This window comes from Uncinocarpus reesii, genomic scaffold, assembly GCF_000003515.1.
Source record: "Uncinocarpus reesii 1704 scaffold_1 genomic scaffold, whole genome shotgun sequence".
Lineage (NCBI taxonomy): Eukaryota > Fungi > Ascomycota > Eurotiomycetes > Onygenales > Onygenaceae > Uncinocarpus > Uncinocarpus reesii.
In genome coordinates, this window is record NW_003052500.1 from 3,765,976 (window position 1) to 3,789,354 (window position 23,379).

Sequence of the window (23,379 nt, forward strand, 5' to 3'; positions counted from 1 at the left end):
ATAAGATGCTGCCTGCTTCCAAGCTAGCAATCGACAACGTCCGCCACTCGACCAGGTCGTTTTGTTTCGACAAAGCCTATATACAGCCTTGCTCCTCATTCAGGATGTGGCACGTCTGGCATCTCGAGCCAGCGTCGAAGAAGCAAAAACGCGTCATCCGCAGGAGACACAGACTGGCCATCTCGTGCTCACGATGCAGGCGATTAAAGGTGAAATGCGATAGACAGACTCCCTGTGAGAACTGCAAGAGGAGTAAACGCATAGAGGAATGTATTTATCTTTCGAATTCCTCCCGGGGGGACAACGCAGAACCGGAGTGTACAGAGAGCGGAACGTCTTCAATTGACGAGGAGAGAGGACCAAGAAGTCCGTGCAAACGGATGCTAACATCTCCACGACTCTTACAAAATCCAGTTTTATCTGACTCCAGCTCCTTTTCTTCTGATCAGAAGTCTGATATCCTCGGGGCTGATATGCCCCCGCAAGTTCAAAATGGAGCGATGTATGCATATCCGGACAAAGCTGCCATATGGTTATCAAAGTTTCGCGGCGAAACGCATTGGGCTGTTTATATGAGGGAGGTAAGTCCTGTACTCTGCTATTCAGTCTTGCACTATATATCACATAGCTAACGGGGCTTTTCCGCCAGTTTAACTCAATATTTTTCCCTAACGACAATTCCATGGAATTTCCGCCCCTTCCACAGATACATATCGACTTCGACGATTCTCATGGTGTCGTATCGAATTTCAACAAGATTTTGACCAATCCAAAGAGCTACATCCTCTCGATCATACCCGATCAAAATCAGATCCAAGTTTACGTGGAGAATTATCTCTGTACCGTAGAACGGATCTACCGCATTTTACACGTTCCGTCGTTCCGCAAGGAGGTAGATGCGTTCTGGGCAAATGACCAAGCACCCAGATCGGACTGGCTGGCACAGTTTCTGATGGTGATTGGCATCGGCTGTCTGACAACTCCACATGCAAACATCAAACGAGTGGCCCGAATTCTAAAAGCAGCGGAAACATGTCTACTACAGATGCACCACATTTTGAACCCGACATTTCTCACCATAAACGCTCTCTGCATGATGGTGATTTCTAAACATATTGGTGCGATGTCGTGCCATGAATACGATTCGTGCGGGCCGCTCATGGGGATTGTGATGCGGCACGCTATGTCCCTAGGCCTACACTGTGACCCAACTTTCAGTGGCAACAAAGTTTCCCCTTTCGAGGCAGAAATGCGAAGAAGGATGTGGACGACAATTGTGCATCTCGAATTACAGCAGTCCATCGTTAGTGGGGCGCCGCCTCTTCTCAAAAAAGGTGACTATAGCACGCTCCCGCCGTCGAATCTGAATGACGAAGATCTTGACCCGTCAAGAGAAGAAGCGTTCGTCCCTGCACCAGATTTTGAGTTTACGGATTCATCGTTCCAGATTATTCTCGCAAATTCATTCACCACAGCGTTTGAGATTGTCTGCGCTGCCAATTCTTTATCGGAAATAATCAACTATGACAGGGTAACCAGTCTTGATGCTCTCATACGGGAATTTCTCATGGAAACTTGCTTGCTCCGAAATAGTTTACCCATGTGGTCGGTTAGTGTAGAAAAACACTGGAAAGCTCTGCAGATATCCACCCTTGAGCTGACCTTCCGACGTCTCCTACTAATTCTCCATCAACGATATGCCCGCCAGCGCGAGGCAAACATCGAGTATCCCACGTCTTACTGGTCTGCACTAGAATGCTCGTTGGCAATTCTAGTCCACCAAAGACAGGTTCATGAGGACCCTGTCCACAATGAATCGGCAAAGTGGTTCGCAGAACTCTTCAAGAGCGATTTCTTTATGGCAATCATGATGGTTGGTATCCAGCTCTGTCGACGGGATAATCCGGTGTCGGACAAAAGGGAGCCTACAGCGAAATCCAGCGGATGTTATAATCCAATTGTATCACCGAGATCGACTATATTACAGACGTTGAAATGGTGCCAGGATATTTGGTCGAGTAAACTGGCTCGATCGTTCTGCCAATCCAAAGTAAACGATATTATCGGAAGGATAATAATAACTGTGGAACTTGAAACTTAAGGAGATACGACTAGCGCTTTCGATGGCTGTGCTATGGGGATCAGGCGTACATGGGCAGCTCCGTAAATACCCCGGATATGTATATATATTTAAACAGAGTCCACTCCCCTCTCGAAGAATTAACCAGATATTACGGTGATGGAATAGCAAAGCCCCAAACGAGGCATGAAATCACGGCTTATCAAGGGTTTTCTTCTACCTAACGGCCAGACTTCTACAGTTTCTCGTTTATTCAAGTCATCCAGGTCAGCAGAGTCACTTCAACCCGCTCACGATATCAACCTCCCCATGCTCCAACCTGCCATTTAAGTTCGGGATTGCCCAGGGACACTTTAGTCCGCCTGTAACCCTTAACCAACACCCGTTTCCTCTCTCCAACCGAAAACATGGGCCACGCAAGCCCATGACGAAGACTGCACTCTTGGGAGGGACGGTGACAGCAGCAGATCAACCCAACCTTCTTAGCAAGACCAAGGTCTCCGAGTAGCCAACGAACAGAACTCTTAGTTGCTATAATGTCTCTTGATGTCGAGCTCAACATCATGACATGCGTGGACAAAACCCTCGAGTACGTTTTAACTTCCTAAATTCTCTGAAGAATGCTCTAGTGTTTTGCTCCGTAAATAATGACAAAACGATCCAAGTCAGATGCACTCAAATAACTATCCCACGCAATGCAGACCTTTTTGCTCATATTATACAAATCGCCGCCGCAACCTGATCAAGAACCAAAACTCCAACGGCTGCCCAAAAATCACTATTGTTTAATGTCAACGCCAATGCTAATCAAGTAATCACATATCTCTCTCTGCTCTGAGTCGACGACTCGCATTTTTGTGTCCCCCGTCCTTATGAATAGTTCCCGGAAACCCTCCGCCTGCGGATCGGAGCTGGAGACGTTCCATGTTTTCCATTCGGGCGCTCCGTTTGCACGATGCGTATTAGGATTCAACGCACGAATGAAGCTTGACCAATACCCTTGGACAACAGGTACAACTCCTTTATTTGTGGTATAATATGATCCTGGTGATTTGCCGGGGTTGTAATCGGGGCCCCAGATAGCCTCCAGCTCAGCTGTGTGCGGCGTTCCGAGACCGGATTTCACAAATATTGGATCTTCCACTGCGTAGCGATAACTCCATACTTGATTCGGGTCGTTTGATTCAGTAAAGCTTTCTATAGTGGCTATTTTGGGACATGTGTATCGCATGTCTCCATACGCGTTTGCCAGCTGCTGCCAGTACTTTCCGGATCCAGGAAATTCTTGTTGCGTGGGTGGAAAGAATCTGTTGATTCTTTCGAGTTGATTTTTCTTCAGAGCCGGGAACTGTGCGACGAGGAACTCATTGGTGTCTTGAACGGTATTCGCACGCCGCGAGGCAAACAGCGTCCCTTCATTCTGATCATCACCAAATACGACAGGCACCTTGCAGAATTTTCCCTCCTGCAAGAGCCGATACGTATAGTCTGGCACAAGATCGCCGTCGATTGTTGGAGAGTACAAGAACAACGGGTTCTTGCTAGCCCCCGGGAATGGTTGCTTGCTATTGTGCGATTGAAGAGTCCTGCTGTCCATTTTGCGGAGACAGTCAAGGGTCTTTTCGGTTTTGTCGCATCCAGTACGTTGTACTAGGCTGTCATAGAGAAACTGACTTTCCGACACTGTAAACATGTTTCCCATGGACGGCGAGCCTGCAATGACACCGTGAAACAGAGCTTCGTCGCACTTTTCTTTTTTGCCTCCATAAGCAGTCAAATGGAAGAGACAAGAGGCACCGCCTGCGCTATGTCCACCTATAACAACATGATCCGGATTTCCTCCAAACTAGAAAGATCAGCTAAGATCAGCAAACTCGTCTTTCCAGGCGATAAAATCGTTATTTACCTTTTTTATATGCCGCTTTACCCACTCTAACGCCTTGATCTGATCCTTTAAGCCATTATTGAGACTGGCATGCTTCTCTATCTCCTTGCTAGCAAGGAAACCGTACAGCCCCACACGATAGTTGAATCCCACAACCACCATATTGCCGCCGGAAGCTTGAATAAGACCGGAAGCATTGAGTTTCGGGTTGGCGTTCTGGTTGAACCCGCCGCCCTGAATGAAGAAATAGACCGGCAACTTTGAGTTCTCAGTTGCGTTTGTCGGTGCAAAGACGTCTACAAACAGGCAGTCTTCAGACTCGACTTGTGAATTAGTCCGTGTGCTCGTGGAAAGGCAGCGATTTCGGTTCTATTCCGGTTATTAGTTTGCATGTTCCAAGATCGTATAAAAAGACTCTGTGCTTACCACGTTAGCAAGCTGAATACCATCTACTTTGCCGGGGTCTTGGGGCGCAGCAAACCGCAATTCCCCGATCGGGGGTGCAGCATATCGCATACCGTACCAGCTAGTGACGCCATGGGGGTCGCGAACACCTTGGTATTTTGCATATCCAAGATCACGGCACCCACCCTCTGCTCTACAGCTGGGAGTACACCTTTTTTTTAGAGCGATAGCGGTTCCAGTTGCGGCGCAGGCTGCAGGAACCAAGAGCGCAAGTATGCATATGGCAAGCCGTTTTCTCGTCATCTTCCAGCGTTTTCGAATCGGCTTGAGACCAGCCGCCTTGGAGTCGCTGGAACGAAGTAGAGGAGACAAAGGGCGTGAAGAAGGAGGGGTGGAAGATGGCGAAGCTGAATTATAAGGATCTTCCATTGTGCGCTCACATACCCAAGCACAGCCTTTGGGCCACAGTGGTGATGGTCCTGTGTAAGATTGTGAAGAGGGAATAAAGGAACAAATTGTCGCAGTGAATCTGGCACGTTCCTCAACGCGCGAATTCCAGGCCGTTGGGTCTCACGCTGAGCAAGAAAGGAAATTTGTTCCTTGTCAACAAGAAACAGCAGCGAGCAAGGCGAAGTACATGAGACGGGTTGTCAAGGTCCGTCGAAACCAACTGGAAAGACATAACGAGGAGGGAAAAAGCAGAAATAGTGCAAGTTAACTCCAACATCTGGATTTTGCGAGTTAGTTATCAGTTATATCTCTCTCTATACAGCCACGCTTCAACAGAAGATCGTCTGAATGAGGCTGATGAGGCGTCTGAGTGTGAATGCCGGTAAACCGCCCGGCCCTGGGCCTGAATTCATGACAACCTCGGGCCAGCATTTCCAAAATTGGATACAAACGGAGTAACTCCGGAAGTCCAACTTGTTAGTATGAAACGACTCGTGATGGTACGGTGCATTTCTTGTCGTGACTCAGATTCAATTTCAAAACCAACAGCAACGGCACCTCACAAGATTCGAAGTGCTCGCTCTGAGTGGCTGAGGCTCAATTTGAGCCCGCAGTCAAGCTTTCATGGCCCTGGGCTAACTGACTCCGAACAAAGAGATGCCCCTGGCCCCCAGTCACCAAGCCGCTAGGAACGGGCCAGGCCTCGGAGTGAATCAGGATGCACCGGTTGTCTGGAAAAGACAACGAGCGGATTGAGGCGCAGCGCAGAAAGCAGTCAACTGTTTCATGGGTCTGGCCTCTGAAACGTGTTCCCCGACGAGCAGCATCTTCGTGCGATGGATGTCGTACCATTAGATTGTCGTATCATGGAAAGCCGTTGCAGCAATCGTGAGCTTAGTCAGCACTCTCTCACTGATTCTGTGCTCAAGAATGCTTTTTGAGGAAAAAGGGCAAAATGCCCGACAACCGCATCTTCAGAGTGCAATATCGATTATAGATAGAAAGGAGGATCAAAAGGACACAATTTTTAGAAAAGTCCAAGAAGCAGATCTCAGCCTGGCCCCCCGATTTCTTTATTTGAGACGCAGCTATCGGGAGGCTGAAACGCCGCAGAGGGCTGACTCACAAAGCCTCTCTGCTATTTCCGGTCCTTCTAACCGGCTGCCTGTTAATATGAGTGACGATAAAAGAAACAGGTATTCCTACTTGCTGGGAATGGAATACTCACTTACAGAAGTTGTACACGTGAGATTGGAGGTGACCCTGCGTTTTTGTGGCCGAAAGACGGGGGGAAAGTCGTATCTATGGCCCGTAGCTTTTGATTTCGCGCAAATGGATATTCAAGATACATTCAGAATGCAATTACTTCCCAAATCCTAAATCGGGTAATCAAACATGTAAAAAAAGAGAGACTCCCTGAGGATTGAATCCTCATCAGCCCATCTTTCGGACAAGTCCTCTCTTGTTCGCAACCAAAGCAAGTCAGGCTCCGGAAGTTAAGCTTGAAAGCCGACTGGGATCAAGTGGCTGACAGCTTCATTCCAAACATTCTCGACAACACAACATCAAGCACCAACGCCTCAAAACCAAGTCAATCTCTGACTTTTCAGTATGTCGTTGAGACCAGGTTACCCAAAGACGGAGGAGAGCGCGGCGAAAGCCATGGAAGACGACGAAGAGGAGGACTACATGTCAATGGCAATCATCGAGCCAGCAACCAGCGGAGCGAAAGAAACCTTTGCCCAGAAGCGTTTGCGCAAACAGAGAGAGGTGAGTTCAGAGGCTGCCCATCCTATTGGGATGCATTCCCTTCAAAAGCCAACGTATAGTAACCATTGCAGCCCAGCTAGATTAGCTCCCTGTTCACACAAGCTACATCAGAAAATGGCTAACAAATCATTCTAATTTGATCATTTACAGTCCGAAGCCAAAGCCCGTGTGCCTTCAAAAGCTGAACTCGCCGCTGCAGATGCCGCCCGTCGCGATGCGGCACTTGCGACAAGCGCCCTCGACCCCTCCAACAAAGGCTACCAGATGATGGCTCGACTGGGATACAAACCCGGCACCGCACTGGGCAAAGATTACACCACACAACATCCATCAGGCCGTGATGAATGGAATCGCCCCATCATCGAGCCGTTGAAAATACATATGAAAGAAGACAGGGGCGGTATCGGTATGGATACCGAGAAAAAGAGAAAGTTTATGCAGGAAGTTAGCGAGGAAGCGAAGAAGGTGAAAACTGAGCAGGTCGATTTTCGGGAGCGAGTTAGGCTTGAGAGGGAAGAGCGAAGGGCAGAGGCCCAGTTCCGTGCTGCACAAAAGGTGGCAGAGAGATTGGACACGGCGGCCGAAGAGGAAGATTCTGGCCGAGAACCTGTGCCGATTGCGCAAACAAATGAAAAAGCCACTGACGAGACCACAGATGCTCATGATGTCAAGGAAAAGAGGAAGAAGAACCGCCCGCCGAAGCGTATGTCACAGATTAACGTACTATACCGTGGTCTTGTTCGGGCGCGCGAAGAAAAGGTCCTTGAAGACCAAGCGCAACGGCGGCGATATGACTCCCTTTCATCGCGGGATGACAGTTTCTTTTCTCGAAATATGTCTGGGCTCCCTACTTACAATGATACTGATCTTGATGTAGATGACAAGCTCGCCCTTAGCCGAAATGCAGCAGGCGAGATTGTGGAGACTGAGTGTGACCTTGAAGAAGATGAAGAACTCGAGGAGTTCAATGCTCTGGTCCCTCAGGAGAGGCTCAACCGCATTGTGGTATATTTGCGCGAGAAGCACAATTACTGCTTCTGGTGCAAGTACCAGTACGAAACGCCAGAGATGAGCGGCTGTCCTGGCTTAACAGAGGAGGATCATGATTGATATTTTTTGGTAGTATAACTCCAGGCTCTGCATAATTATAGACACGAACACAGCGAATGTCGATATTGGTAATCTGATCCGAACCACTCCTCCTTCTAAAGATATTTGATTACAGACAGCCGGCCTATAAACCTAGCCCCTTTCCCATACATTTGGATATAAGATCTGCGGTTTTGTCAACAACTAAAACAAGAAAAAAAAGGCCCTAGTTATCAGCCGTCGAATAGACAATTTTGAAAAGCAGCCTTGGTCCAGTAGACTTACCCTAGGGATCTTCTGCGTGTTTCATTTGTTTCTGGTTACGCTCCTCCCATTCTTCTATTGCCGTCTCCAGCAGCTCCTCTAGAATCTCGTTGCCCTCTGCTATGTCATCGGGGGTCCATTCCCAACCCAAAAGAGGCCTGGAAGGTTTTGGCCGCTTTCCCCAAGCCCATCTTTGATAATACGATATTTTGTTGGCATTGGGTCAGCGTTTTTGCTATACTTGCTATCAGAACCTTCATCAAACTCGTCAGAGCCGGCGTTGGTTGGCCCCGTTGCATACGGGGCGAAACTCATACCGGTTTCCGCTGGACTGTGTAAAGTAGTCAGCTCAAATACTCAAGTTTGAAAAGGGTGAGAGTGATTGTGGGCTTGGATTTATTGGGCATAGGCACCCAAGGGAGGTGATATGTAAGGCCTACCTGGGACTTGTTCCCTTGACTGCTTGACTTGTTGTTTGGCATCTCGGACAAGTAGACAAGCTGTCACCTCTTTTACTTGGAATATTCTTCTTCTGCAAAAAGATCCTTGATGTGAGAATGGACTGGGAAGATTGTCTTGGATGTGAATGAGACTGACTTTGAAGAGTAGAAAGTGAAAGGTGAAGTGAAGTGTTCTTCCGCCGATTTTAAGGAAACTACGTTATACGTTGAGTTGGCCTCAGTCTCAGCTCACATCCCCCCTTCCTCAAAAACAGCGATTTAATTAGCCTCCATTCCGTGTGCTTTTTGAGAGACAAGATGATTTGAATTTCAAGGCTATCTCAGCCTGTTGGATCCTCCTAGGTGTACAGAGCTAGAAACTCCTTGAAACTGCAACTTGTTGCGAAACAGTAAAATAAACAGATATCCTCCCAGTTAGAACATCCCCAGTTGGAAAACGCCATAGAAATTGCTTGCAAAATCCCCCCGACTGCACCACTCGCTAGAATGCGCACCCTGTCGCCGTAAAATGCACGAAAGAAGTGCTGCCAAAGAAGGTGTGGATGGTTATCGAATTCAATGGCAGTTCACTTCGACCCCGAGATACTGAAGGAGCATCTGCAAGGAATGGCCGGGGAATCCGTTGAGAGTGCCCATGCACTCGCGGCAGACGCGAAGGGAGCAGAAGGTGCACTTGTAGAGATGGGGGAAGCCCCCTCTCTTGCAAGTCATGCACGGGAGGGAATGGTGGGTGTTGCGGCACCTGGTAAAGGTAGAATGTGCCGTGAAGCACAACAGGTGAGACCGCTTGATTGGAGCGGCAGCGGGGCACTTGGAGACGACGGTGGCACTCGTCTCAGAGGAAGCCATGCTCTCGCTGCGAGCCTCGGAATTGTCATCCGCTAATCACGCAGTGAGCAACGACTGTCGATTGAAGAAGGGGTGGGGACTTGGCCTTACTGATGAGAGGAGGCATCTTTGCTCTTTCGTCCTCCTCGATCCACTTGAAGGTGGTCGAGGGTGTGATGGTAGCCGAGCCGGTGCTCCCTGGCTCCTGTTGTTCCTGAATATCAGGAAGCGTTGCTCTGAACGCGGTTTTCTTTCCCTTCTTGCTGGAGCTGTTTTTCCTCTTGTTGACAAACTTGTGAGAAATTTTGGAAGAAATCTTAGAGAAGCCCATTTTTATAATCGACAGAAACGAACAGACTATCACAGAACACGTGCCCAAAGTTTCAGCGCTAGTAATGAAGCTGTTGCAAGAAGGGCATTTGGTAAGATAGAGACACTGGAAAGCATGAAGATGAGCTTGTGGGAAACGATTGTGGGATGCTGGCGGTCAGATCAGTCGTGAAGCCTGAAGAGTCCTGCAGAATTTGCAATATACAGGGCTGCCGACATAAGCGGAATGCTATGAGCCAGAGAGACTGCTTCAGGAACAGATCTCATAGTCATCCTCCACGCTCTAGGGAACAGAGGTGCACACAGCTTCACGATACATAGCTCTTCACAGGCTCACCCGAGAACCTGGTCCTCCAGCCGAACATGCCAGTCACCAATCTGCAGTGCCAGACCTGAATCCAGTCAGAAAACTGATGAATGCATTTCTGCAGGAAGAGATTTATGAGTTATGGCTCACTCCATAGAGTGGCAGTGCCTTTGCTTTATTCAAGTTTGATACAAGTGCATTATCGAACTTGGTGCAAACATACACTGCTGAAAAGATAAAGGGGCCAGTGGGGAGTATAATTAGAGCACAGCTTCAATTTTTACTCTCCATGACAGCAAACCAACATGGTTAATGGAGGTCCCCTAGGAAATATCAAGGAAAATGCGCTTGACGGGCTGCAATCATCAAAACGCGAGAGAGCCTGAAGGTCAAGCCGTAGCGCATATTTATACCAGATGGTAAATGAATAACCTCTGCCATAAAGACAGAGTCTACTATAAGCAACGAAAGCAGGCCCATTCAGCCCGCACCCTTTCTTGAGAGCCCGGAAAACAGGCAATCCAGTGAGTGCCAGGGCCATCACTTCGTGCAAATAACATAATGCAAGACTGGCACCGTGTCGTAAATGAAGCTGATAAGGGTCGGTCGATTGGGATTGGGAACTTGTGATGTTGAATTTCTCATGTCGTCGAGGAACGCTTTGACCGCAAGCTGGCAGCGGTCGAATGATTAACAGTCTAATGTTAATTTACCCGCATCGAAAGTACCACCACCCAGGTTTCCAAATTCCAACGCCATCAGCAAGCCAAAAGTAGGAATTTTTGTGCCTCGATCTGTGGACTTGAATTGCGGGTTTAAGCTGCTGAATAGGTGCTCAGAAATGCTAGGGGATCCTCAATCATTAGAACCCCCTCCGCCCTTTGCTAAACAACTCGCCCCTTACATCAGAACAAGAGGCGAGGCCCTCAAAGTGCGACGTGCCTTGACTGAGTATTTGCAAGCTCAAGTGACCTTCTCGCATGACAATATCGGGTCTCATCTATCACTATGCGCACCTCACAATGTGGCGTGCGTCAAACGAATCCCCCCCGAGCTTGGTAACGGGCTTCGGGCTCAATACTTGAGAGCTCTACAAGCAAACATTGCAGCGAGGAAAGAATATAGTGAACTGTTGAAGGAGACCCAGACTCTTACTGAGAACCTGGCTCGCCGGGATAACGAAGAAACACCAGTTCCTGATGGTGAAGAGTTGCGGATATACCTATCCCTGCTTCAGAGCCGGCAGCAGCAGAGGAAAATCCAGATATGTCAACATTACCTTGATAAACTGAACGCGATGGAGGCAGCTCAGTCAGAATATCTCGATACGAGTCGGGAGATGAAAGATATCCTGTCATCCTCCCAGAAATTCGCTCTACACCACGAGGGCGCTGGGTACACGACCAGCCCTGGAAGCCGCCCGGATACTTTACTACACGACCTGGAGCGAACAGTGCTCGTCTCCAAAGGCCAAGCGGAGGACGAAAAGGAATTACTTGGGAGGCTAAGGGCCCGAATTCAAGCGAAGCGCGCGGAGCAGAGGGATACCTGTCCACAAGCCAAACTAAAGGCCATTTTGCGAATCCGTGATGAGCTTGTGCAGTGGGTTGAACAGACACTCGCTACTTCTGGAATGGAAGATGCGAGTATCATCGAAGAAGAACAGAACTACAAGACTACCGGTGCGCATCAGGCTCCGTCTTTGTTAGAGGACTTGAAAATTGAATCCGAGGCACAATATGCCGCCTATATCTCTGCGCGTCGGAGATTGCTGGAAGCTGTATCAGCTGCTTCAAACTTGCCGATGAAATCCCCCTCCAGGCCTATGCACCGGAAATCCAAGCAGCGCGAAACTGAGCGGTCTTTTGCAGATATTGATATTATCTTCCCATACGTGCAGGAACATCTATCGCCACTTTCCAGATCGCAGAAGGTTTCCACGGTCCACAGATCTTTCCTTGCTGCGCTACTGTCAAAGGAAACGTCGACGGCTGAGAGAGCGTTTGAACGCTTGCAAAGTGAGAGCCATTTGCTGCCGGAATACCCGATCTTCGCGAAACAGCCACGCTCTAAACACGCTTCCTCGATCAATTCTCGTTCGGCGCCAACTCAGGACTCAGCACTTGTCGTCCATGCGCAAGCCTGGGCTTTTGCATCCAACGCGGCACAGGATGGCACAAAGGAGCATATTCATCGACAGCTGGCATCTGGGACACAAATGGCACAGAGGAGCGAGACGACATTGAGAAATGTTTACGACATCTTGAATCAGGACTATGACGATGCCACCTCTCCGCAGGACCAGACGGGAAAAAGCGATGAAGCCACCTGGGCTCCGAACGCAAGACTCTCTCGGGGCAGAATGATTACGACTCGGTCGGAGAAGCGGCCAAAGGGGCCCGTGGTCTGGGGTTACACGGCCAAAGTTGGTGTGACTGGCGACTGAGGGATGGAAATGGTAGCATCAAGAAATCGTAGACACTGCTCTCAATTCGTATCAGCTATCCTTTTGATAGTTCAATAAAAGATCAGCTTGCTGCAGGCGGCTTTTGCACTCAACAAAATTGCAATTCCTCGAGTGACTCACAGGCGCTAAAGTTTGGTTGAAAAAAAAAAAAAAGATCACCAAACGAGCATTTGAGCGAACCTCATCCACCGCTCGAACAAGCCAGCTGTCATCCCAGGACCTTTCACTCCCTTCCGTCCTCAAACCTCTACTCAGTCCTCGCCCTCTCGCTCCTTTTTTACTCTCGCTTCTGCGCCAGGCGTGGGCCAATGGCTCTCACAGCCCGATGTGGGCAACGGGCGGTTTCGCAGCTTTTGCGCCAGCGATGCCTTTCCTCAATTGAACGCTCCGCTCCCTCGTCCCTCAAGGCATTTTGCACACAGACTCCCCCAAAGGGACTGCATCCCCGGCCACAGCTGCAAGCATTCGCATCATGGCGATCCACCCGGTCGTTCTCCCGCTCGGCTCGCAACTTGGCGTCCGCACAGGCAGATCCTCTAAGCGCGACGTCGTACTCTGCAAAGGCGTCGGTGCAGGGACCCGATCTTGTCAACGTCAAAAAAGTCCTTGTGATTGGAAGCGGTGGATTGAGTATTGGTCAAGCGGGCGAATTCGATTACTCAGGTAGGTTTTTGACTGGGATCTTGCGCCTTCAATAGCCGCGATGCCCGTAACATTCGGCGGACACCCTGGCAGGGCAGCATAAACTTCGATCCACTGGGGAACACTTGCTAATACGTCCTGTTCTCCCGTTGATAGGATCACAAGCTTTAAAGGCTTTGAAAGAAGCCGGTGTTAAATCTGTTTTGATCAACCCCAACATCGCTACGATCCAAACCGACCACAAGCTTGCAGATGAAGTCTACTACCTCCCTGTTACTCCAGAATATGTTACCCACGTCATTGAGAAGGAAAAGCCAGATGGCATATTCCTCAGCTTCGGCGGCCAAACCGCTCTCAATCTCGGCGTGCAGATGAACCGATTGGGCATCTTCGAGAAATATGGCGTCAAAGTCCTTGGAACCAGCGTGAGAACTCTAGAAACCAGCGAAGACAGAGATCTATTTGCCAAAGCCCTGAATGAAATCAATATCCCTATTGCGGAATCGATTGCCGTCAGCACAGTAGACGAAGCTCTAGATGCCGCCGATAAGATTGGGTATCCCATCATTGTTCGGTCAGCTTATGCCCTGGGCGGCCTTGGATCAGGTTTCGCGAACAATGCTGAGGAGCTGAAAAATTTATCATCTCGGTCTTTGACTTTGGCCCCGCAAATTCTAGTTGAGAAATCTCTCAAGGGCTGGAAGGAAGTTGAATATGAGGTTGTCCGTGATGCTTCCAACAACTGTATCACCGTTTGCAATATGGAAAATTTTGATCCTCTCGGCATTCACACTGGTGACAGTATCGTTGTCGCCCCCAGTCAAACGCTATCTGACGAGGAGTACCACATGCTCCGAACTGCAGCTATCAAAATTGTTCGACACCTCGGAGTGGTGGGAGAGTGCAATGTCCAGTACGCTCTTCAGCCTGATGGCCTTGATTATAGAGTCATTGAGGTGAACGCTCGTCTGTCTCGTTCATCCGCCTTGGCATCAAAGGCAACAGGCTATCCTCTCGCGTACACTGCTGCAAAAATCGGCCTCGGTCACGCTTTGCCAGACCTTCCTAACGCTGTCACCAAGACCACAACCGCGAATTTCGAACCCAGCTTGGACTATATCGTCACGAAGATTCCACGATGGGACCTGAGCAAATTTCAGCATGTCAAACGGGATATCGGCAGTTCAATGAAATCTGTCGGCGAAGTTATGGCAATTGGCCGTACGTTCGAAGAATCTTTCCAGAAGGCCATCCGCCAGGTTGACCCCAAATTTGTTGGATTCCAGGGTGACAAGTTCGAGAACTTGGACGAGGTTCTCAAGAATCCGACAGATCGCCGATGGCTCGCAGTTGGGCAGGCGATGCTTCACGAGAATTACTCGGTTGATAAGGTGCACGAGCTGACGAAGATTGATAAATGGTTCTTGTTCAAGCTCCAGAACATTGTCGATATGCAAAACGCCTTGAAGGACCTTGGAAGTCTCTTTGGAATCAAAAAGGAGATGATGCTCAGGGCCAAGAAAATGGGTTTTTCTGACAAGCAAATTGCTCTGTGCGTCGGTTCTACGGAACAGGAGGTGCGGACTCGTCGCAAGAGCTTCGGCATCCACCCTTGGGTAAAGAAAATTGATACTTTGGCAGCCGAATTCCCTGCCGACACAAACTACCTTTACACCACCTACAATGCAACATCCCACGATGTTACCTTTGACGATCATGGTACGATCATCCTTGGAAGTGGTGTCTACAGAATTGGCAGCTCTGTGGAGTTCGATTGGTGTGCAGTCAATGCTACGCTCTCACTCAGAAATATGGGCAAGAAGACTGTCATGATCAACTATAACCCAGAAACATATTCCACCGACTTCGATACGGCAGATAAGCTCTATTTTGAAGAGTTAAGCTACGAACGAGTGATGGATATCTATGAGCTCGAGAGTGCCAGTGGCGTTGTGGTCTCGGTTGGTGGTCAACTTCCTCAGAATATTGCTCTCAAGCTTCAGGAGACCGGTGGCGCCCATGTTTTGGGTACCGACCCTAAGGACATCGACAGAGCGGAAGATCGCCACAAATTCTCTCAAACCCTGGACAGCATTGGCGTCGACCAGCCGGCGTGGAAGGAACTCACTTCAGTTGCCGAAGCGGAGGCGTTTGCGGAATCCGTTGGCTATCCAGTCCTCGTCCGACCAAGTTACGTGCTCTCCGGCGCTGCTATGAGCGTTATCCGGAGCCAAGACGAGCTCCATGACAAGCTAATCTCAGCCAGTGACGTTTCTCCCGACCATCCTGTTGTTATCACTAAATTCATTGAAGGAGCCCAGGAAATTGATGTTGATGCCGTCGCCTCTGGGGGTAAGCTACTCCTCCATGCTGTCAGCGAACACGTAGAAGCGGCTGGCGTCCACTCTGGCGACGCTACCTTGGTTCTTCCTCCGGTCAACTTGGACGAGTCCATCATGTCTCGCGTGAAGGAAATCGCAGAAAAGGTTGCCAAGGCCTTCAGCATCACCGGACCCTTCAACATGCAGATTATCAAAGCCGATAGCCCCGACAGCTCGGAGCCACAGTTGAAGGTTATCGAATGCAATCTCCGTGCCTCGCGATCATTCCCGTTTGTTAGCAAGGTGCTCGGCACGAACTTCATTGACGTCGCAACCAAGGCGCTTGTTGGCAGAGATGTTCCAGAGCCTGATGATATCATGGCTGTAAAGCGTGATTACCTCGCAACTAAGGTTCCCCAGTTCAGCTGGACTCGTCTTGCTGGTGCCGATCCATACCTTGGTGTTGAGATGGCCAGTACCGGTGAGATTGCCTGCTTCGGTAAGGACCTGGTCGAGGCATACTGGGCATCTCTTCAATCAACGATGAATTTCCGCATGCCGGAACCTGGCGAGGGTCTACTTTTCGGTGGTGATACCGATGTACTGACTGAGCTCCCACGCATCGTTGATTTCGTCCAGCCTCTCGGGTACAAGCTATTTGCTGCCAGCCGAAAAGTTAAGGAGTATCTCGAGAAATCAGCCAAATCCAAAGTTGACGTCCAAGTCATTGAGTTTCCCAAGGAAGATAAGAGAGCATTGAGAGAAGTGTTCCAGAAATACGATATTAGGGGCGTTTTCAATATTGCGAAAGAGAGAGGAAAGACTCTGCTAGACGAAGACTATGTTATGAGACGAAATGCTGTCGATTTCGGTGTGCCGCTGTTCATGGAGCCAAAGGTATGACGGTTCTTCTAGTTTATACTTGATACCCTAGGTTGCTGTTTACTGACTCCGGAATAGACTGCCCTTCTCTTTGCGCAGTGCATGCACGAGAAGCTCCCTCGCTCGGAAGGCATCCCATCTGAAGTCCGCAGCTGGTCGAATTTTGTCGGCACAAAGACTTTGTAAAACAAGCGTATTGCCACTGAGATTCATCTTTCGATTATATTTTAAAATCACTGGGGTTGTTTTCTATGTCCGTTGAATTTCGGGTAGAGCTATGGCGTCGAGAACGAAAAATACTTAGCCTGGTTTTTATATCCCAAAGTCCCGCAAACTAGTTGCTTTGCGTTATGTCCCTTTTGGCCTTACTTTCAGTTGTTTCTCTCTCGGTTCCGGTTCTGTCGAGTATTATATCAAACACCTTTTTAGGAGGGGGTAGTTTTAGGTCTAATGGCCTTGGAGCCAGTGCTTCCGGATATGAAATGAGATGAATAGAGATCATATGGTTTGCTTTAATGCGTAGTTTATCGCCACTCCCCAACTTCATCCTCCATTTTGGAGCATCAGCAATTTGGCCTCTGAAACTTTTCACTCACCGGATCTCAAGCAGAAAGCTGAGCGTTTGGCTGGGGAGGAATAGGGGTTGGCTTGCCGTTAGGGTTTTAAATTCTAGCCCTAATTGGGATGTTGACCGAATCTGGACATGCTTCGTTGAAGCCTAATGAGCCGTTGCTCCAACTAACTATGCTGCCGACTTGTGTTGGTATGAGGGAATCTTGGAAACACAAAAACCACAACCCTGCGCTTTGCCGCCCTCATCGCATTTTGGATAAGATCACTCCCGTGCGGTGTATTCACTAAATGTACTCCGTAATCTACCTTGACTGTCCAATATGAAGTCCACGAACGAGGGAACTCTGCGGGCTGAGCCACGAGAAACCCCCGATGCTGGCACCGGTTTGTTTGCAACAACCGAAATAACTGCAGGACATCCGATTCTGGAATTGGACACCTGGCTCACCGTCCTAGATACCACTCGATTGGCGGATACATGCTCGAGCTGCTTTGGAGTGAAGACGCTTCGAGACCGCGAAGTCGACGGTACGCCTGAAGTGAGCCTAAAACTATGCACGGGGTGCAGAACTGTAAGATATTGCTGCAAGGTATGAATGGCTATACACCTCCCTCGACCTTTTTCTAACAAGATGCTGACGACGAGGTAGGCTTGTCAAGTGTCAAACTGGGCTGCAGTCCATAAACACGAATGTAAAATCTTCAAAAAATTGCATCCCAACATATTGCCAACCAATTCAAGGGTTGTGCTAAGAATTATTATATTCAAAACTTATCGTCAAGACGATCCGGGAGGAAATATGCAGCGCTTCGACGCGCTGGAGAGCCATCAGATTCAGACCCTGAAATCGAAGCCGGAATACTTTCAGAAACTCGCGCTATCGGCCAGAGCAGTACGCGAGTACTCAGGAACAGAACTGTCCTTGCATAAGATCATCGAGTATTTCTGCAAAGTATGGACATTGATTGCCCTTCATAGCCTATACCCAAGCTGATGAATAATGCAGCTTGATATCAATGCTTTCACTCTGACAACCCCGTTTTACGACCATGTTGGCGCTGCTATTGAGCCTCTTGCGGCACTCTGCAACCATAGCTGTTCTCCAAATGCTGCTACCGATTTCGACAAAGGAAAGATTTGGGTCAGGGCCCTACGCGACATTGGAAAAGGGGAGCAAGTCTTTGTTTCTTATATTGAAACTACCGACCCGTACGCCCATCGGCAGAGTGAGCTGCTGAAAAGGTACTATTTCAATTGCAAATGCAACAAATGTGAAATAGAAAAAAATGCCCCAGACACCCACTTTCTGAGGGCCATCACTGCAGTCGACTCGAAAACTATTCAGAATGCACAGCAAGAGGCGATGGAGCTCTTCGAAATGGTCAAACCCGGGGCACCATCAACGGATTCAATCAAAAATTTGAGAAGTGCAATGAGCGCCCTGCGAAGGACGACTTTATGGCCCTTAACCCGCCAGCCGTACGTTAGACTGCGCGGCGAACTCATTGCATCGCTGATGGGCGCGCGACAGTTTCAAAGCGCCTTTGTACACTGTGTCATACGGCATCTTCGCGTTAATCCTGTTGTATATCCCAATCGATGGCATCCAATCTCGAGTATGCATAAATGGGTATTTGTCAAGCTGATGAGGTATCTCACGCAAGCAGGCGATTTAGGAGTTGCTGAAGGTGTTGACCTGTCGAAATATGATCTTAACCTCTTCATTATCATATATTCCGTCCTACTTGACCTTGAGGCAACGGTTTCTAACGAATTGCCCACTGTGGAAAACATCTACAGAGATTCACTAGCTGATTTTGCTAATTCTGGATGGACCCTGGAAATGATGCAGTCCGATATTGAGGAACAATGGCAGAAACTGGAGACTCTTGCGGATGAAGCTTTGCAGGTGGATGAAATTTCTGTCTAAATCACAAACCGCATTTATTGCACGTTCTAACAATCTGCCCCCTTTTACCATGAGCTATGGTCCGCAGATCTGAGTTACTGGGGTGTCTCTTCCAGGAGGCCATTTTTTGTGTGGAGGTGACATTGGACATAAAACTTGTAAATTGGCGGAGTGGACAAGTCTTTTCCTTGCTACAGTCATCTGGGATGAAGTGATACCCCTTCACTACCCTAAGACACTCAGCTAGCGGGAGGGCTCGAATGCTAACGCAAGACAAAACATTGGATGGTATATGGTCATACGGCATTCGAGGGCCAGAAGGTCAATTTGTTGGAGCTAGGATATAAAATCATCAATATTCTAGCTAATACAGGTAGCTTAAAAAGCGGCGTTCCCTCGCAAGCCGCTGTTTCCCAAGGAAACCCATATTTCCCATCCCGTATGCCATAGAAAGAGTATCTTACTCGTTGGAAAACACCCTTTAACAAGCCAGCTAAAACCACAAGATGACATATACCCTGTTTACTTGAGAGGAATGAAACGCGAAGAGTGAGTAGCACCGATACCGGGTCTACCGTGCTTGACGGGTTTGCTTTGGCCAAGTTAGCAAGAAGCCCCGACTTCCTTGGAGTAATGGCAAAAAACATACTATGAGATGGAGAACTCTCCGAGGTAGTGTCCAACCATTTCAGGCTTAATTTCAACCTGGTTGAATTCTTTGCCGGAGTAGATTCCGACGACGCTACCGATCATTTCGGGAACAACAATCATGTCACGCAAATGCGTCTTGACGAGTTCGGGCTTCTCGTTTGGCTTGGCCTCCTGCTTCGCTTTTCGGAGCTTCTTGATCAAGCCCATTGGCTTGCGCTTGAGACCGCGGTTGAATCGGCGACGAGCACGAGCGTGAACGACATCGCGGAGCTGTTCAGAAGAAAGATCAAGGAGTCTGCGATAGAATTGAGATTATTAGATTTCCGTCGAAATGATAGTGCTGGGTTCGGAAATATCGCTAAAAACATACTGGTCGAGATCGATTCCACGGTAGGAAAACTTTCTGAATGTTCTCTTCTTCTTCAACTCTATAGAGCATGCTGTCAGCGCCAGTAATCGCCCAGTTTCTCAACGCATTCGGTTCTTCAACGATATGACATGGTTCGACGATAGTTGCTGTTAATCCACCATTTGCATCGTCATGCAGCATTTCGTATCGTGTCGCACACCAAACCGCCTCGAAGGAAACATTTGCAGTACGTACCAGCAGCCTCTTCCGCATTCTAGAGCAGCAAAGCACAAGTCAGTTCTCCATCCTCAGGTCTAACTCGATTGATATGAAGGACAGTACTCACGTATTCGGTGTCAGCCATGATTGCGGGTTAGTCTCTCAAAGCAACAAGGCTTGTTGTACAGAAAGACGGGCGATGGAGGATTTGTCGTCGGGGGCTGATGATTGACGTCCAACTCGCCTTCACGCCTTCGAGAGGTGGGAGTTTCAATGGCTCGGCTAAGCGACTGCACTAATTAGTCAGCGTGCCCTAGATCTGTCCCGATTAGGCAGTCCAGCCCTATTATACTCTATTCCGCAATGCCGAAGTTTAGACTCGTTCTATAGATCTATCATTTCTTGGAAATTAGATTTGAACTGTGTCTACACGCCGTCTCCGTTCGGCGACCAGAGATTCACCTGCTAAGTTTTACGAAATCTTGACAAACAGTAGAAGTTGTACGGAGTAGCTATCACGCCTCGATGATGAGTGAAGGATCGGAAGGAAAAAAGCAATTGTCAGAAAACTGGAGCATAGTATTTGAAAATTTCAAAACCTAAGCGTACATCGCATAGCACCGTTCAAGCTTAGTCTGAAAATTGTGCTTTTGCCATTCCATGAACGCTGAATAAAGGATTCTCAAATTGTTGGCATCATTCCGCGCAGAAAAAGATCTTTGCGACAGCCCATGCCTGATTGCCAACCCATCTCCATAACATCTCTGCAACTGGTTGTTTTTTTCATTCGTGGAAAAGAAGGCGTTTAGTCGAAAAGACCGAAGCCCATGTCCTCATCAGACTCTTCCTCTTCCTCCTTCTTCTCCTCCTCCTTGGCAGCTGGAGCAGCCTCACCGCCAGCGCCACCAGCAGCGGCAGGGGCAGCACCACCGGCACCACCGGATGGCACGGATGCGAGTTTGGTGGTTCCCTCAGCAATCAACTACAGCGAAGCGATCGTCAGTCAGAATTCCATCTGCAAATATTCAAAGGTGTTAACCCACCTCCTGCAAGTCCTTGCCGTCAAGCTCAGCCAAAAGCTTCTCCAAACGCGCATCATCAGCGTCGATGCCGACGGAGGAAAGGACATCCTTGATATCGCTGGCCGAGGGCGAGGTGTTTCCACCAAGGCCGAGGAGGAGATAGGCAGCGAGATGCTTCATTGTTGTAGCGGGTAAACTATTGTGATGATAGGCTGTTAGTCCACTGTCTCACCAGCGTCGAACCTAGGCATATGCCAGGCACTTACAGTTGAAATTGATAGGCGAACAGGAGAAACAATCGATTTAACCGCAAATTGGGCGGAGACTGAGACGTCGAGTTCGGTGAAAGTAGTCGGTCGAAGGAAGGAAAAGAGGTTTGAGGATCGAGAGAATTTCCATATATGGATCGGTGTGCCCAGCCACACTCTAAGCGAGCGACCGTGGCGCATTCACTAGCCACAATATTGCTGAGTCAGCACCATTACATAATCAGACTGGTGTCTTAGCGCCGGGCGGCCAGATATAAAAGGGTGCTGCGCTCCCCCTCGCATTCAAACCGTCTCTCTTTCTCCCTTCCAAAGCCCTTTGTTGTCTACGTGGCGCATTTGTTGGGGTCCCGATCTGGCATGGCCTGAAATTCCGGTCATTAGAGCCGCCCCAGTTTCCAGTGCCTTGTCGATATCTGCGCAAATCTGCGGTCAGTCGTGATGACCTGGCGTAGAACATCGAAATCATGAATTATTTGCATATCCAACTCATATTCGGCGAGCGGTTCTTATCCCACCTGCGCTTCAATACGGTCGAATTTGGTCATTATGAGTGTCAGTCTCACCTTTCAACGTTATTTTTCCCGTCTCAATACTGATATACATCTCTTAGTTCCTTAATTCAGTTCTCACGTCCATAGGGACAGGCGATGCGTCAATCATCCCGCCCTCGACCCACAGACAATCGGCGTCGGCTCCCATACCACCCATAACCACCAAGGCTCCCACCATCCGCAATAATAATGCCCTTTCACTTGGTCAGAAACGCAAGGCAGACGATAACGTACTCCGCCCGACCAAGGTCACTAGGATCACCAAGCCGTCCAGCGTCTCAGCCACCCCTCAAAGCCGGCCATCCACCCCTCAAGCGCCTGTTAGAACCTCATCCGCATCGAAGCCAGCCACATCCTTGACACCAAAATCTACTCCTCCGCACAAGTCCTTGAACACTACCTCCTCGAAACCCCCAGTAAAAGGCTCGTATGCCGATATCATGGCGCAAGCCAAAGCCCTTCAGCAGCAGAAGCCACTAAACGTCGGCTTAATAAGGCACCAGACTGTTGCAAAGGAGCGAATGAGTAAGGCGAAACGGGAGCGTTTATTGAAAGAGGCAAAGCAGCGTGAGCTTGAAGCAAGCAAAGGCAAAAAGCCAAATATGTCAGGCGGATCCCCTGCGCTGGCCTCGCGATTCAAGGCCGACAGATTGCACCTTCGCAAATCCAGTTCAGAGCCGGATTACAAGGGAACTGCTCGCCCGTCTACTACCCCATCTTATACCGGGACTTCGGGGCTCCCCTCACGACGTGGAACCAAGATTATCGAAAAGGGCAGTCAGGGTAAGCCCCCTCGCCCTCGCATTAGAGATGAATACCTTGGGACGGATGAAGAAGATGAGGGCGAGGATTATTACGATGACTACTCAGACGCTTCATCCGACATGGAAGCTGGAGTTATGGATGTGGAAGAAGAGGAACAAGCAGCACTCCGCCTAGCCAGAGTTGAGGACGAACGAGAACTAAAAGCCGAAATGGAAGCGAAAAAAGCCAAATTGGAGCGCAAGAAAAAACTTGCTGCACTTTCCAAATCACGCCGATAACCAAACAGTGATCTTACTGTGTTATCTTACCACGTTCCATACAGGCTGTTCCCTTGAACGTCAGCTTTTCCGATGCTGTTCCACTGAGAAAATAATGAAAATGGCGAAGCAATACCGCTTAGGAATTAGGAGGCGGTTCAAGGCATCAAGCGGCATGAAATAGACGCAGCCAGTTTAAATTTCCTATTTCATTCATTGAATGGTCTTTTTTTTGATGTTGCATAGCGCAGGGTTTATTTTGATGCTTATTCTTATTGTTGCATAGCGAGATGGGTTGGGCGGTTAAATAACTTGCCGTTTCGCAGCTAACCCTACATACTCTATATCATGAGACTCAAAAATGTCTATATGGATGGTCGTAACAGGCGGGTGTTTGATCATGTTTCCAAGCCCAGCTGCCCCAGCTGTGACATCATCCCTGCGATGGTGTATTTAGGAGGAGTTATAGTGCTTTAGCTTCACCTGCAAACATCAACCCTGACCACGACTCCTGTGCATCTCCCCAGGTACCTACGTCCCATTAAACCCTCTAGCATTGAATCATCGACCTCGCCAATATTGGGACGGGGAATCGCACTTTTTCATCCATGCCAGAACCTCCGACTGTAGAT

The 23,379-nt window shown here is 48.9% G+C and overlaps 10 protein-coding genes across 10 annotated transcripts; 6 read left to right on the top strand and 4 right to left on the bottom strand.

Moving 5' to 3' along the window:
- Positions 1–473: 473 nt before the first annotated feature.
- Positions 474–2,101, top strand: UREG_01488 (uncharacterized protein; the record flags this gene model as incomplete). The annotated part of the gene is made up of 2 exons (XM_002541926.1): positions 474–581; positions 650–2,101. 2 exons carry the CDS (start codon positions 474–476, stop codon positions 2,099–2,101), a joined length of 1,560 nt encoding a protein of 519 aa, XP_002541972.1.
- A 757-nt stretch (positions 2,102–2,858) lies between these two features.
- On the bottom strand, positions 2,859–4,799 carry UREG_01489 (uncharacterized protein; the record flags this gene model as incomplete). Its single annotated transcript, XM_002541927.1, has 3 exons — positions 2,859–3,926; positions 3,987–4,334; positions 4,392–4,799. The coding sequence occupies 3 exons, from the start codon at positions 4,797–4,799 to the stop codon at positions 2,859–2,861; spliced, it is 1,824 nt and encodes a 607-aa protein (XP_002541973.1).
- Positions 4,800–6,431: 1,632 nt separating this feature from the next.
- UREG_01490 (uncharacterized protein) lies at positions 6,432–7,700 on the top strand (the record flags this gene model as incomplete). The annotated part of the gene is made up of 2 exons (XM_002541928.1): positions 6,432–6,590; positions 6,741–7,700. 2 exons carry the CDS (start codon positions 6,432–6,434, stop codon positions 7,698–7,700), a joined length of 1,119 nt encoding a protein of 372 aa, XP_002541974.1.
- A 1,259-nt stretch (positions 7,701–8,959) lies between these two features.
- On the bottom strand, positions 8,960–9,563 carry UREG_01491 (uncharacterized protein; the record flags this gene model as incomplete). The annotated part of the gene is made up of 2 exons (XM_002541929.1): positions 8,960–9,285; positions 9,344–9,563. 2 exons carry the CDS (start codon positions 9,561–9,563, stop codon positions 8,960–8,962), a joined length of 546 nt encoding a protein of 181 aa, XP_002541975.1.
- A 1,147-nt stretch (positions 9,564–10,710) lies between these two features.
- Positions 10,711–12,315, top strand: UREG_01492 (uncharacterized protein; the record flags this gene model as incomplete). The annotated part of the gene is made up of 1 exon (XM_002541930.1): positions 10,711–12,315. One exon carries the CDS (start codon positions 10,711–10,713, stop codon positions 12,313–12,315), a length of 1,605 nt encoding a protein of 534 aa, XP_002541976.1.
- Positions 12,316–12,644: 329 nt separating this feature from the next.
- Positions 12,645–16,367, top strand: UREG_01493 (carbamoyl-phosphate synthase, large subunit; the record flags this gene model as incomplete). Its single annotated transcript, XM_002541931.1, has 3 exons — positions 12,645–12,999; positions 13,135–16,196; positions 16,260–16,367. The coding sequence occupies 3 exons, from the start codon at positions 12,645–12,647 to the stop codon at positions 16,365–16,367; spliced, it is 3,525 nt and encodes a 1,174-aa protein (XP_002541977.1).
- Positions 16,368–17,074: 707 nt separating this feature from the next.
- UREG_01494 (uncharacterized protein) lies at positions 17,075–18,685 on the top strand (the record flags this gene model as incomplete). The annotated part of the gene is made up of 3 exons (XM_002541932.1): positions 17,075–17,293; positions 17,405–17,707; positions 17,762–18,685. 3 exons carry the CDS (start codon positions 17,075–17,077, stop codon positions 18,683–18,685), a joined length of 1,446 nt encoding a protein of 481 aa, XP_002541978.1.
- Positions 18,686–19,186: 501 nt separating this feature from the next.
- Positions 19,187–20,028, bottom strand: UREG_01495 (40S ribosomal protein S15; the record flags this gene model as incomplete). Its single annotated transcript, XM_002541933.1, has 5 exons — positions 19,187–19,256; positions 19,314–19,610; positions 19,686–19,743; positions 19,920–19,938; positions 20,011–20,028. The coding sequence occupies 5 exons, from the start codon at positions 20,026–20,028 to the stop codon at positions 19,187–19,189; spliced, it is 462 nt and encodes a 153-aa protein (XP_002541979.1).
- Positions 20,029–20,688: 660 nt separating this feature from the next.
- UREG_01496 (60S acidic ribosomal protein P2) lies at positions 20,689–21,085 on the bottom strand (the record flags this gene model as incomplete). The annotated part of the gene is made up of 2 exons (XM_002541934.1): positions 20,689–20,865; positions 20,927–21,085. The coding sequence occupies 2 exons, from the start codon at positions 21,083–21,085 to the stop codon at positions 20,689–20,691; spliced, it is 336 nt and encodes a 111-aa protein (XP_002541980.1).
- Positions 21,086–21,720: 635 nt separating this feature from the next.
- On the top strand, positions 21,721–22,768 carry UREG_01497 (uncharacterized protein; the record flags this gene model as incomplete). Its single annotated transcript, XM_002541935.1, has 2 exons — positions 21,721–21,726; positions 21,785–22,768. 2 exons carry the CDS (start codon positions 21,721–21,723, stop codon positions 22,766–22,768), a joined length of 990 nt encoding a protein of 329 aa, XP_002541981.1.
- Positions 22,769–23,379: the final 611 nt, after the last annotated feature.